This window comes from Tinamus guttatus, unplaced genomic scaffold, assembly GCF_059628265.1.
Source record: "Tinamus guttatus ecotype Peru unplaced genomic scaffold, ASM5962826v1 Tinamus_guttatus_pri_ptg000287l, whole genome shotgun sequence".
NCBI classification, from domain to species: domain Eukaryota; kingdom Metazoa; phylum Chordata; class Aves; order Tinamiformes; family Tinamidae; genus Tinamus; species Tinamus guttatus.
The window spans coordinates 4315943-4330194 of NW_028288821.1; the positions used below are offsets into that span (position 1 = coordinate 4315943).

Genomic DNA, 14252 nt, shown 5'->3' on the forward strand with positions numbered 1-14252 from the left:
TATCCTGATACCACAGACCAACGCTAAAGAAAGAGCAAGCCGTGACTTTTGCCTAGTAAGGGGACTGACAGATAACATCAGTTGCAGCTTGTGAATCTCAGTTCAGGAGACTGTTGTGTCTGCCTTGCTTTCCAGACAGAAATTAGCCATACAGAACTATAATCCGCTTCAGCAACATCAGTGGGGCCCATCATTCAAATTCAAAGTTAGGTGAGAATAAAATCTGCTGACTCAAATGAAATAGGAATATAGAAGTAAAGAACACCCTGTGCGGAAAATAGAATTGCATTTGAGCACACACAGATTTGCACCTGGTTTTATCCCAAACTGTCCAAATGATGACCAAGACAAGCAGTAACAGTAAGAAACTGCTTGCGAGCATAGACCTTATCCCCTTTTCTTTAATCGCTGTGTGTTTATACAGCTACCAAACGATGCTGGACTGCTGGCATGGAGTGCCCACCGAGAGACCTACCTTCACTGAGCTTGTGGAGCGCTTAGGAGACCTTCTGCAGGCCAACGTACAGCAGGTACAGCAACACAAACATTTCTTAAACCAATGTGTATAGATATAGATATATACACATGCATGTGCACAGTAAAGACTATGTTGAGCCGGAGTGCAAGATTTGACTTCGTAACAGCTGTCATAAAGACTATGGCTGCTGAGATGAGTAAAGAAAATGTTACCTATTCAAAGGGGATTATATTGAAAAACTGGATGTTTATCCATCCATAATAAGCAGAAACTTGCAGTACATTAATTAAAAAAGGGCTCAGTGGCCCCTTAGAGGAACAATAGTGCTTTATCTCACAAACAATTTTAATTAGATGCCAGCACAGTCAACTGCCAATAGTCTGAACTTTCTCATTTTCTGAGCTCGTGTTCATCAGTGCTCTTAGGAGCTTTAAAATGATGTGGTTTAAATCTCAGAAAGCCAATTACATAATTATTAATTTCATAATAGCTAAATCAATTTTTTTCTTCTTTGGTAAAAACAGCCAGGGCAGTTACATAACTGTAAATTTAATTTAAGAAGAAAGCAAACACTCTCCTTTAGCTCCTGCCTGTTTGTAAACAACTTTAAGTGAAGCAAAGGGGGCCAGTTTGCCCTGTGAAGAGCTTAAGAGTTTTATACTGTAACCAAAGGAAATTAAGGAGACATAAGACGCATGATAAGGGACCAAGGCACTTAATTGCTTCTCAGAATTAAAAAAAAATCAAGCAAAATGAAAGTTGGAAAATACTTTTAGGACTTAACCAAAGAGCCATTTCTAAGGATTATTGCAATGCTGCGGTGAGGCTGCATAGCTCATTACGATGTGCAAAGAATTCCATTAAAGTTACAGCACCGATTTCCTGTCAAGTCAGGAAATAAAACATTTTTCAGCTACAGTATTAAGGACTGGCTCTTGCTAAACCATAATCCTTAAGCAGAACACAAGCAAAAATCTCTTTATTTGGGCAATATTCTTTTTCCTAGTCTAAAACCCATTAGGGTTGTATTAGCAATCGGTGCTTTGTGATTTCTTGTTGTTCCCTCCCTACTCCTGAGCACGTGGCTTAAACTTGGAATGAGATGCCCATGAGATCAGTGCCCTGTGATTCCCAAGGAGGCCATCCCAGTGGGAACATAGAGGACGGCTTTCCTGAAGTGCGAATGAGTGGAGCTGTGTTCAGCCTGGCTGGGCCAGAATAGCCACATGTTTAGGAAGCAGCGCTGAGGAGGACACACTGGAAACCCACCCGAGACGCTGCTGGGAGAAGCGGCAGAGGCAGCTCTCTTAAACGGGTGCATATATAAATACATACATACATACATATATATATATATACATATATATATATATATTTAGACATGCTCAGGGTAACCGTTGTTTCGCAGCGCCGCATGTGAGGGACGTTTGGAAGTGTGGTCTGTGCTAGGAAGAGAGATGAAGCCCTAGGTCACTCTGAGATGCCTGGAAGAGAAAAGGTGCTAATTGCAGCAGAGCACGGGAACTGCAGAGACAGTTTTCAGCTCTTTTGCTTAGTGGATTTCCAAGTGACTGATTTTGCTCATGCAAAGCCTCCTACACAACAAATACTGAGTAGAGCCACACGCCCTCATTTCCACATGTTGCAAAGAACATCCTAACCATGTTAAAGGAATATCAAAATGTAAAATGAAAATAGAATATAGACCCTTCTCAATGCAAAGCTCTGCAGAATGTAACCTTTAATAGCTGAGATGCAGTGCAAAGTAATCTTTCCTGGATTTGTTTTCTTTTATGTAATTAATTATCTAGGATGGTAAAGACTATATTCCACTGAACATCACATTGTGCCCTGATGGAGAATCTAACTCCAAAACTGGCCCAGTGGAAGAAAATTTGAACTGCATCAACCGCTGGAGTGCAGTGGAAACTAGGTAAGAAAATGTGTAAGTGTATGAAAGATTAGCTACAGTGGGGACCACTTGTCATCCTTTCTTAAAACTACCATTTTTAAGGAATTTGACAGACACGTTCCTGGCTGATCAGCTCACGTGACACAAGGCCGGGGGACAGGGTCTGACTTGCTTGAGGGCTCTTGACTGTGAAGCTTCTCTGTGTGACTCTAATTTTGTGAGGTCTCCCTCCCTTGCATAGCAGGGACGACTGAGCCCCATTCTGTGCTTTCTGAACCACTTATTCTGTCTGTTCCCCTGATCTGTGTAGCTGGGGGAGGATGCTGGAGAGGAGTAATGGTCCCCTGTACATGCTTCTGGATAACAGAGGGTAAAGACAATGTCACTCGTTTTGCAAAACAAAACTAGAGATGATTGGAGCCATATTAGGTTACTATCTAATAGGTATTGGGAGAATCATAACAGCATCTATGGTACTTCGTTCAGCATTAATACATAGTAGGTCTAGGGATTTTCCTTATCGGATGCTCAGTGTTTTGTATTTAATAAATAAAAATAAAATGGAGAAGGTCAATTTTGACTTTATAAACCACTGGTGTCTCTGGTGAAGACGGAATAAAAAGGTAGATCCTAGCGGGAGCTCCAAGACGGTCATTTTTCCCCACACATATTTGGATACTGTTTGTCCGGGCATTGCTTATTCATCACAAGATCTGAGAAAGGAAGTCTGGTATGGAAACAGAGCTGTGTCTGCAATGGGAACTGAGCTACCAACTGCTGCAGCATCTGCTTGGGTTTCATGCTGACCCCTCAACTTTCTTGCTTTCAGTAACAACAGCAAGAAGCGGCCACTGAGTGTGAAGACGTTTGATGAGGTGCCAGTGGAAAAGGAGAAAGTGAAGCATGAGGTAAGTGAGGTGATTGCGTCCTTCTCCCCCACCTTCACACATCAGTTGTCACCAGCACCAGAAACAGTTACTAAAGCTTTTGAAAGCTGTGTTCAGTAGAAAAAAAAAAGGCTTTAAATCAAGCAGAAGATTAGGCTGTAGGATTGCACACGTAAGAACAAAAAGGGATCTGCATTTTGTTTAATGAATAATTTAAAGAGAAGCTCATGAATGATTATTCCAGCTCTGATCAGGCTAATGAGCTTTATATTACAGCTGGTCAGGAATATATTTCAATATATTGTTTTTTTCCCATAAGAAAATTGCACTTCACTGAAACACAGCCTGTGGTGAAAGCATGTCCAGTGCAGACCTGCTGAGCTAGCCAACAGCTTGGTGTTGAGGACATTCAGTTCAGACAGACAGGACCAACATTCATGTTCCTGCTTTACTCTATTCAAAGGGCTCTACTTCTGGATTTTCCCTGCTTTAGGAGAACAGTTTCATTGCTCAGTTAAGGGCTCTGCAGGGGGGAGGCAGTTGAAACGCTTCGCTTCGACCCCTGTGGAGAGCTTGTTTTGTTGCAGAAGGACAGTTCTGCTTATTGGATTCCTCTGAAATTACAGGTTCCAAGGGTGTTCAGGTTTTTTGCTATTCTTTCTTCCTTATTTAAAAAAATAATAATAAAAAACAAGGCTTCTGAATCTCCTGTACGGTTGAGGTGCTGATTGGCTTCAGTGTCATACACACTCCACACTAGTTATCTTGAGCCCTGTTCAGTGCCACCAAGGAGGAAACCTTGTGATGCATGTTGGAAGCAGGTAGAAGTCTAGGGAGGAAGTATGGAGCCCTCAGGAAAGCTTCTAGCACAGGAAGGGGGCTTGGATTTTCTCTGGCTCTTCCCTTTTGCAGGATGGAAATCCATTCCTCACTCAAAGACAATTTCTAGATAGATGTGGTACCACTGCGAGGTTACCATGGCCAACCCAAGCGCTGCTCTCCAAAGTGCTCCTCATTCACGGCATTTCTAACACCCATCCACAGAAAGGAGAATTGTCCCCAAATTACAGAAAAGGGTAAAACCCTAACAGCTCAGCAGTTAATGTGGGAATGCAACGGGGATCTTTTAAAGCAAAATTGTGGTGTCATCTACTTTTGGACACAGTAAATGCACTCAAATGACTATAATTAGTCGTTAGTACTGATTAGGTCATTATTTCAAATAGCTGCCCAGGAACTGCTGAAGTGCTGCAGCACACCTTCTTGCACTACCTATCTGTAGTCCTCAATGATATTTTTCTTAATAATTTTTCTGTAAGCTAAATGAAAAGTAGCAATTCAGATAAATTATTTCTAGACTCAGATATTTTAAGGGGAAATAGGCAAGATAAAAAAGAGAGAAATGTTTGCTGTTGCTGACTTGAGCTTTTGACGAACTAATCAACTTAAGATTTTACTTTACATACTGCAAACCAGTTTCCTGACATTTATTGGCAACTGTTCCCTTACCAAACCATTTATAAAAAACTTGCTTTTTATCTATTGATCACTGTGATTATTTGTTCTATTTCAGTCAGTCTGAATACTAAAATAAGGCTGATGTTCTCTCCTTTTGCTACACAGGAGTCAGATAGTGGGATGGTGTTGACTTCTGATGAGATAAAAAGCCCAAAGCGGCTGGAAATCCGTTCTTGGCCCTACGGAATCATGGCTCTAGCGTGAGTATTTCCTGCATGTCCTTTTGAAGCCAGAGCATTCAATAAATGCTCTTGAAATTTTCCATTTTATTTCTGGTTCCATCCCCCACCAAAAAAACTGTTAGACAATCTAACCAGGGTAGAAGGAGAAGCAACTCTGGATTTCAATACTATAATAGAAAGACCATGGTTTAGGTATTTTAAGATCATGAAAACTGTCATTTAAACTTTGCTTCCAGAAAGAAGTTGAACACAAAGCACAGTTCCAGGTCTCTGGAAGGAAAGCTGCATTGCCATACTTACAATGCAGAAATAATAATAGAAAATGTTGATCATATGATAAAAATGAAAACCCATTTCATCAACCTTGAGCACATAATGTCTGTTCAACCAATTTAACTCCTTTTCCAAAAAAAAAAAGACAAAGTTGCCTTGTGATTCTGCCTCATATTCAAAGAAAAAAGTGCTGACTTTCTGGTAAATCTGGTTTTCTTATGTTCTTGGTCTGATCTCTGGAGACTCAGTATCTTGCACATGGCAAGTGACAGGAGCAAAAGAGCTGAGAATATACATAGCTGCATTAGCTTTCTCTTTACTGCCTCTTCAAGTGTTCTCCTTTACTCAGGGAAGAATATGTTAACTTTATTTATTAATCCATAGAACAATATTTATAATTATACTTGTAACAACCAAAGATATATCTAACTTTAGACAACAAGAAGGACTTAGACCTTTGCAGCTGATGGCAGGTGAGAAAATTTAAGAAGCAATGTTTCATAGAAGAGAGCCTAAGCATTGCAAAGCAAGTATATTTAGCAGAACGCTGCTGTCTGCATTTGCTCTTTCATAAATATGACAGAGTCCACCGGAAAAGTCCTTAGTCCTGCTATCATCACGATTGTAAGACTTAGATTTTTCATGCTTGGTTTCCAAATAGAGACTATGGCAAAGTTGGCTATATGCTTATGCACTCGTAGCACAGAGCATCACAGAATAAAAGCCCCCGGTTTTTGTATTTCTCTAACAATCCACAAAATACAAGTAGGCACAAGCACAGAGCATTAACCTGGTAGTAAAATAGATGTCTGCTATTTCTACCTTGCTAGGAAAGCATAATAGAACTGGTAACCCTTTTATAGATACAAATGCCAACTCATAGAATTTCAAAGAATAACTGAATTTTCAAAGAACAATTCTGTAGCAAGGAATTCCATGTTTTTCCAATTAAGGGAAGTAGTGAAGTCCCCGTCCCTGGCAGTGTTCAAGAAACACGGAGAGGAGGCATTTAGGGACGTGGTTTAGCAGGCATGATGGGGATGGGTTTGTGGTTGGACTCGATGATCTTGAAGGTCTTTTCCAACCATTACGATTCTATGATTCCATGATTCTATTATTAAACGTTAACTGAATTGCTGAGAGTTTTCTAAGAAATCTGCTGCTAAGGATTCTGCTTGTTTCCTCTTTATTGAAGTCAGTGTCTCTCCCACCAGACAAGTTGCTCGGTCAGCGAGAGGGTTGATCAGTTAGGGAAGGCCCAATCCCTGTGGTGTTGGAGAGCTCGCACGCTGCAGCTCTCCAACACCAGGAGGGTTAGTGGAGCTCTAGCTAAGCATCTTCTGGACATGCTAAGAGTTTCTGCACAGCACCATGCATTGCTAAGGAGACCAAGTGGCACCAGCTCTCCTGAGAGTGGTCTGCATAGGAAGAGCATCAAGCTGCATTGCTCTGAGGCCTGATTTACCTTGCTCTTCTGCATAATGTCATGCTGACACAAATCCAACACAAGAAAACAACCTTCCTGATAAGATTTGTCCTTCTAAAGATTTCTGTGAAAAAACTTTGACTGATGTTTTCCACCCTGCAGTTTCCCACTGTTTGGACAAATAGCTGGAGGGAATAGTGGCAGAGCAAAGTTTCCTGCCTTCTCCCTTACAAGGTTTCTGCTGAATATCAGAAAAATCCACAGCCAAACAGAAGCAGAGACACAGAATTCCCTAACGGCCTGTCCTTCTGAGATTTCCTGGAAATGTTCTGAGCTGATAGGGACCCCTTGGGAGCGAATGTGAACCAGCCCTGCTCCGCTGCCTTCAGCCAGTCCGACCAACCACCTGGGGCTCACAGCCGACCCAGCCCTAGGGATCCCGTCCTGCCCAAGACACCTGACACTTTTGTGCCAGCGAGACCATGAAAGAGCATCTTAAATGTCTGCTCTAAAAGCCAACCCTGCCACAAGTTGCTTGTCTCCTCCTCCTTCTCAGGACTTAGTTACCACTGAACGGGCAGGGGATTGTGTCTTTTTGGCCAGATCTTTCGCTGAGGGCTTGAGGTCCAGCTGAGGCAGCTTTTTGTCAGTGTTTGTCTGAAAACATCCTGCAGACTGTCTTGGTACAAATAATATTTTCTTACATATTAATCACAGAATGTATTGATGCCCTCTCATCTCAGGACACGTCACCCCTTGGCCCTCCCATACTGCTAATTTGAAAAACAGACCTAACAAGCACACGGAAGAGCCTCCAAATGCATAGGAGAGGTCAGAGGAAAGGACTGCGTTAATCGGAATGATAAAGTCACCTTTCTTAATTGTGTATCTCTCTATCAAAAACATTTACCCTGGATCACTTTCAAACAGCCCTTCTTGTCTAACACAAAACTGTTCAAAGGCTTTCCCTATTTTCTAAACTAGGGTGGCTACATGTATTATTTTTGCCAAAAAGTTTGCTGTTTATTTATCTTGCACTCATTTCCCTATCGCCTCTAAAATTTGGCAACACTACACACCCCATCAACGCCAGTGTCAAGAGTTTACTGCAGATGAAGCTGATACTCTGGGCTGGGCAGGAGTCTATGCTCCAAGCAGTTTCTCCAGCTGTAGATAGGCGAGAGACAGCCCCAGTGACCAGGCTAATGACATTGGAGTTGGCGTTCAAGGAGACACTCAGTGTGGAGGGGACGTGACAATGGGATGACTCTGGTGTCAGGTTTCATCTCGTAATATTAACAGGCCGCTGCCAAGCACTGCTTTAAAATTCTCCCAGAGACTCTTTAATCAAGTTATTGTTTAAAATTATAATAGGTTCTATCTGCCTCATCGCCCTCCCTGCGTCCCCTTGCTGCCTGCACCCGATCTGATGATCCGCAGTTGCTCTCAAGTGACTTGCCTGGTTCTGGCACAGCCGCGTGACCACAGCGGAGCGAGGCTGGATGTGCCTGGGGCTCTGGACACTGCAGAGCCCATCCCTGAGGGCTCTGCCTTTGCCAAAGCCCAGCGGAGCCTGAGCAAGAGTCAGCAGTATGGAAACAAAATGACTCTGTGCAGAAGCGTCAGGCGTTTGCATCCAGCTGTGACGTGCCCAAAGAAGACGTCACCAAGCTGAGTGGGCTACATTCCTGTTGCAGCATCTCACAAAACTGAAAATTGGAAGGAAGCTCACAGCAGGAGTTAGTTTTAGCACGCTGCGGGTAAAATGTCATTACTGCGGTGTCATGCGGTACCTTGCACAGCAACCTGACCTGAGCTTCCAAAACATACAGAACTGGAATCAGGAGGAATTTGGAGGGTTATGTAAGAGGATTTTTTCCTAGGGTTATTCTAGATGCTTGTAGTGGCAAGGACCCAGAGGAGAGGTATGAAAGGCTGTGGTTCCCACCTTGGGTTTGACTGCAGTGCTTTTCATCTCCCTTGTTTTTTAAGGCTGGAGCTGGTGTCTGAGGTTTTCCTTCTGGGTGGCTTAAATTTCAGGTGCCTGCTCAGCTTTGTCACAGATGCATATGCAATCAGGTCTGTTAAAACTTCAGCTGAGCTGTATTTTGGGTTTAGAGAGGTTTCAGAATGCTTAATTCCTGATCCTAACCCCTGAGCCTCCCCTGGCTGGGGACCACTGATGCATTGGTACTGCCAGAGGGGAGCCAAGTACTAAATTCCTACCACATGGTGCTCCTTGCAGAATGTATTAAAGCAAACTGTGAATCAATCATACTTGCTAAAGGAAAAAGCAACCCTTCTATTTATTTCATTGCAGAAAAAAAAAATGAAAAGAATTAATCGTGTTATTCCATGCCTCATTAAATACCTATGAAAGCTGTTATAAGGCCCTGAAGCTGCTACATATTATTACAAGATGTGGCCGTAAGACAAACTGCTATACTTGGCAAGGCTCAGACCAATTTCTCATCTTCCTTAATGCAGCTTCCAAACAGGTCCAGGATTTCTAAATGGATATAAGAGTCCATTAGCTTTTCCTACAGAGGGCAAGATAGTTCCTGGCAAGCAATAAAAGCAGCTCCACAGCCCCGGGAATAGGAGCTGCACCTTGTACCAGAGTTGCTCCCTGGCTTGGGTGGTTTTGTTAGTCATCTCTCTTCCTCTGTGCTCCCCTTCAAGCCACTGACCCTGACATGTAGGCTATTAGAAACAGGTTCCCTCTCACATAAAAAAAAAAACACAGCCCCGGTAATGATTTCCCAGCTCGTGATTTCAGTATTTTTCTACTTGTAACCAAAATCATGATTCATGGAGTGGGATGAGAAAGTCCCATTAGGTCATTTAGGCTTTCTATTTCAGGATCATGCTCTGTGCTGTCTTCTAAACAACTTTGACACTTCTCTGGAAAATCTAAAAAAGTTTGTGAACCATTACTTAATATTCAAGCTGTCTCCCTTTGCCTAGTTTAGTTACTAGTCTTTCCAGATTCATCACTACCAGATTATCTGACAGAGCAAAGAAATGGGGACTGCAAAGGGATCTCAGTGCCCACACCCATATAGAAGGCACTTGCCCAAGATTGCGGCTGAGTCATGAGACCGAACGAGTAGGAGGATTTGCTGGTAATTAGCAATGTCACTCTTAGTAGCCGCACCTGATGTCTGCTCTTCTAACCTTTCCGTATGAGCTCCTGCAGTGCTTTCCTTGGTTTTGTACCTTGTATAAAACAAGGCTGAAGGCCCATCTCCTGTGACCGCGTTTCCCCAAGCAGCACTGTGTACAAAGGGGCACGTAGGGAAAAGGGTCCTTTTGTCTACAGTGTTTCTTTGAGGTCAGAGAATGACAGTGCTCAGATTCTCATCTCTCCCCTTATGCTGCCCCCAATGACATATGTTCTTGCAAGGACAAAATTGCAAGTGTTCAAATTGATCATGGTGTGAAATGTCAATCCAGGAAAAGCATTGAATCAAATAATGGCTAACTTTTAACAAGATTTTTTAATTATGTAACCACTATTAGCTTCTGTAGCTACATAATCCCATGATTAATCAAATTGAATATGTTGGGTCAGAAAAGGCTCATCTGTGGGGCTCAGGGAGGATTTTGCCCTCATCTGCAGGACAATACAGTTGACTCAGAGCATAGAGGGATTTTTGCTTCCCTCTGAAGCATCAGGTACTGACCAGTGCTGGAGGCAAGATCTGGACGGCCCCACTGTCTGATTCAGTGTGCCAGCTTCTATAAAGCAAATGGGATTTCAAGGGCAGACAGAAGAAGGAAGCTGCAGCCTAGTTTCCCAACACACTCTCTAAGCATACACACAATACTCTGTTGCTGAGCAGGAACAGCAGAATGAAGTGCTGGTAAATATAGAGCGTTAAGGGGAAAATGCAAAGACTCTTGGATAGCTTTAATGTAGGTAATGTAATTAGAATGAAAGGAACAGTTTTGAAAGTTCATTGCATTTTGGTCTGCTGTAAGATGGCTAATTATCAAACTTGCTTCTGACCTAACTCATCAGCTTTCTGCCACTGGAGCAAATATTAAATGTCATTGTTTAAGAGTCCTTCTTCAAACACCAGCATGATTTCAGTGATAGGCAGAGTCATTCTCAGATCTGATCTCCTGACCTAGAGGGGCAGAAACCTACACAGGAACATTTGCTGGGAGTCTACATGGCTCTAACGTTAATAACATTTCTTTTCTCCAGCCCTCTGAGATGTGCAGGTGGGGGGCCAAGTTAAACAGATATTTTCAAGCTTTTCTCTGTCTCCACTGACAACTTTAATACCTGGCAGATTAGGAGTCAGAGCATCCATGGAACTGGCCAACTTGAGTCAACAGGACTGAGCAACAAAATGTAAAATATATAAATAAACAATGAAACAAAGTGGTGGTTCTGTTGCTTATGCAGGAGAAAAAGTTATCTACAGAGAAAGTGGTACCTTGTTGGGGCTCTCAGGGTTACTATTTATTTTCCGTTTTCTGCTTTGGCACCCAGGTTTAGTTTCAATGGGCAGATCTAGGAGTGCAGTAATGTTGCCCTAAATCTGTAATCTCTGTTTTTGCATCCTAGAAGTTTAGTTTAAACTCCAGTTTAGTCTAGAAGTGTAAGAAATGGCTGCCTGACTCCTATAACACAGATGTCCTGGGTTCATTTCTTAGGGGCCAAGCTGGAGATACAAATACTCTGTGAAGAGCCACCATCTCGTGCTAAAATCAGGCCATCTATAAAGTAGCCAAACTCCCATTGCACCTGATGAGAATTACAGCTGTTTATGTCTGATTTTGGCTGAACATCTCAATTAGCTCATGGCTAATGGAATGAATGGCTTCACGGACTATGATATACAGAATATCACTACTCCACAGACCTCCCCAAGAAGTGAACTACAGAGAGGGATGATTCACGGAGGGACACTACAGTTTGTTAAATATAGCTGGAGACAGATTACTAAACCAGTGTTTCACCCTAGCCAATGCACTGCATTATCCGTGCACACTCACGACCTTTCCCGAAATAGCAAAATATTAAATGAAAATACCAACACCAATTGTCAGCCACACTGAGGCTACCTGCAGCTTGTTGGAAACATGAAGCTTTGGGCAGGTTCCAGATTCAGAGGCAGGATAACCCTGCTTCTAAGGACATAGTAACATAACATAGCAGGACATATTTATTTACCCCTTCAAGTGAAAAGAGCTGTGCTGATCATACCCAGCATCAAGTCTGCACTGCTCTAAGTCTGCAGTGGTTTTCTCAGCTGCAATATCTACAAATCACAACAGTGCAAACAGTTTGTGTCTTGGACCTACTATTCTTATTCACCACTTTTGTCCCTCTTCCTCCAGTTACTGCATCTGTCTCTCAGCTATTGTTTTACGTTTCGTGGGGCAGGAACGGGCTTGGCTTCTTTGTAAAGCACCCAGCACTCTGGATTCCTGATCCACTAGGCACTGCAGTAATACAAACAAATAAAATAATTGTAATGAATAATACGATTATTTAATGAACTGTCAATTATTTGATTTTGTTTAGGGTCATTAGAATGCAACTTTATGCTTCTTGAAACACATGTGAAAGAGGGACACAAAGTGCTTGAGTACTGTCTAATTTAAAATTCTCTCAGACACATTCATGAGTCACGCTGAACTGACACATGAGCAGTGCCATAGTCAGTCTGTGAGTGTGGCTTATTCCAAAGAAATGCAGGTTAGATAGTCCTAAGCAAGGCAGAGAAACTCCAAAGACCATTCTCAGGTTGGGATCTTATTAGAACAAGCTCTAAATTATCCAGAAATCTTCCATAAAATTCCTCAGGCGGAAGATACTAGGCTTAACAAATCATGATTTTTATGGCAGTCTGTGACAGAAAGAGTCTTTTTGCTCACAACGCTTACCTTTCCTCAAGGTCACCTCATGATAGGAATCCTCTCCAGGGCTCTCCAGCTTTCTCCATTGGGATTGCTCTAAGGATGCTTCTCTCCCACTGCCTGCATCACCTATAATAAGAGAAGACAGCAGAAAATGAGACCTGCCTGTCTTTTAATAACATCAGTCACAGGCCAGCAGTTACAACGTGGAGAAGCACTGCTCTTCACTGGCTGGCTGCACAGTCATTTTAAAGGGTTAAAGAATAGGAGAGACATTTTTGCCCTACACACCTTGTTCAACATACACTGCTGCTTTCAGTATTACTTCAAGTTAGAGTCTATCAGAGATTAGTCAGTAATTCATCTTTTATTATACTTAAAGAAAAGCCATAGCCTTAAGTTTTGATTTCAGAAAAGTCAGATTTTATTGACTTCTGTCAGAACAAGAGAGACTATTCTTGTATGTATAAGACAGGAGCACTTATAACTAAGATAAAACCTGGTAAATTAAATAGACATGGCATGAGGACCTCTGGATTCAGTTTCAAATATACCTTTGATGCATTGAGTTATCAGAATAATTCAGTTCCCTTATAATCCAGTATATAAAAGGTCACAAAAATTGTATTCAAATTATTTTTATATATTTCAAATTATTTTTGACCATTAATTACAGACAGAGGCAAACCCTTGTGAAGACAGTGTCAATATGTTACACTTTGTTCTCAACAGGCGGAGAGCTGTTAGCAAGAGCAAGGAATCCATATTGTCCGACCACGAGCGCGAGGCTGTCAAGTACCAGCCAGCAGTCCAGGTTGAAGAAGACACCATGGACTTCACACTGGAAGACTCTGTTCTCCTTCCTATGGATCCAAACCTGGAATGCCACAGCCCACCTCCAGATTACAACTCCGTCATTCACTACTCTGCCCCTCCGGTGTAACGGGCCCGAGCTGATCCAGGGCCTCTTGTGCCTCTCTCGACACCGCTGAATGCTCATATGCCTCCGTGCCTGAGGGAAGAGGCTGGGGAGAAGGAGAAGGGAAATCTGACGGCACACTGGTTCACGTGTTTCTTCTGGCACATCTCTGATGTGCACGGAAACCCTTTAGGAGCTCCCATCTTGCTACCTTTAAAAGCCTAGTGCAACATATGTAATACATTGAAAATTTGCCTCTCAGAATCATAAATAGGAGCCGCAGCCCAGGGCTGCCTCCTGTTCTCCTTCCTCTAACTGGGACTGGTCACTGGCCCTTGCAATTCCTTGTAATTCCCACATGTTTCAAGGAATGAAGTTCCTTCATTCACTTTTTACTCTGTGTGAGTCACCAAGAGTCACGTCAAGCTATCCTGGAAGCAGGAGTCATCCATCTGGCCTTTCATGCAACCTGCAAGGATTATACAGCACAAAGCTGTAAAGGATCAGTCAAAAACAACAGCCGTAAATGCTAACTTTTTGTTTTTGGAGAAAATCCAAAATTACAACATTTTTCTTAACTCAGTATCTTGCCCTGCCTAAACGGTCTTGAAATACTCAAAATGTGTTTGTTACAATTTGCAATGTATTTTCCCAGAACTCATTCTTAAAATGCACAACGCAGACAGCACCCATGCAGCAAGGCCTGGGCTGCTCTCTTAGGCTTGTGGGGTACACACTGTGACTAAACTTGCTTCTCTGAGCTTTCTCTTTGTCAAACCA

At 42.5% G+C, this 14252-nt stretch overlaps 1 protein-coding gene across 1 annotated transcript in view; it reads left to right on the plus strand.

Annotated features, from left to right (window-relative positions):
* Positions 1–13561, plus strand: part of LOC104566111 (vascular endothelial growth factor receptor kdr-like) — a 118615-nt gene extending 105054 nt beyond the window's left edge. Inside the window, exons 26-30 of the mRNA XM_088527540.1 lie at positions 425–530; positions 2290–2411; positions 3220–3298; positions 4901–4995; positions 13286–13561. Of these exons, the coding sequence (XP_088383666.1) occupies positions 425–530; positions 2290–2411; positions 3220–3298; positions 4901–4995; positions 13286–13496 (613 nt within the window). The 3' untranslated portion in view covers positions 13497–13561. The remainder of the gene's footprint in view (positions 1–424; positions 531–2289; positions 2412–3219; positions 3299–4900; positions 4996–13285) is intronic.
* The last annotated feature ends 691 nt before the right edge of the window (positions 13562–14252 follow it).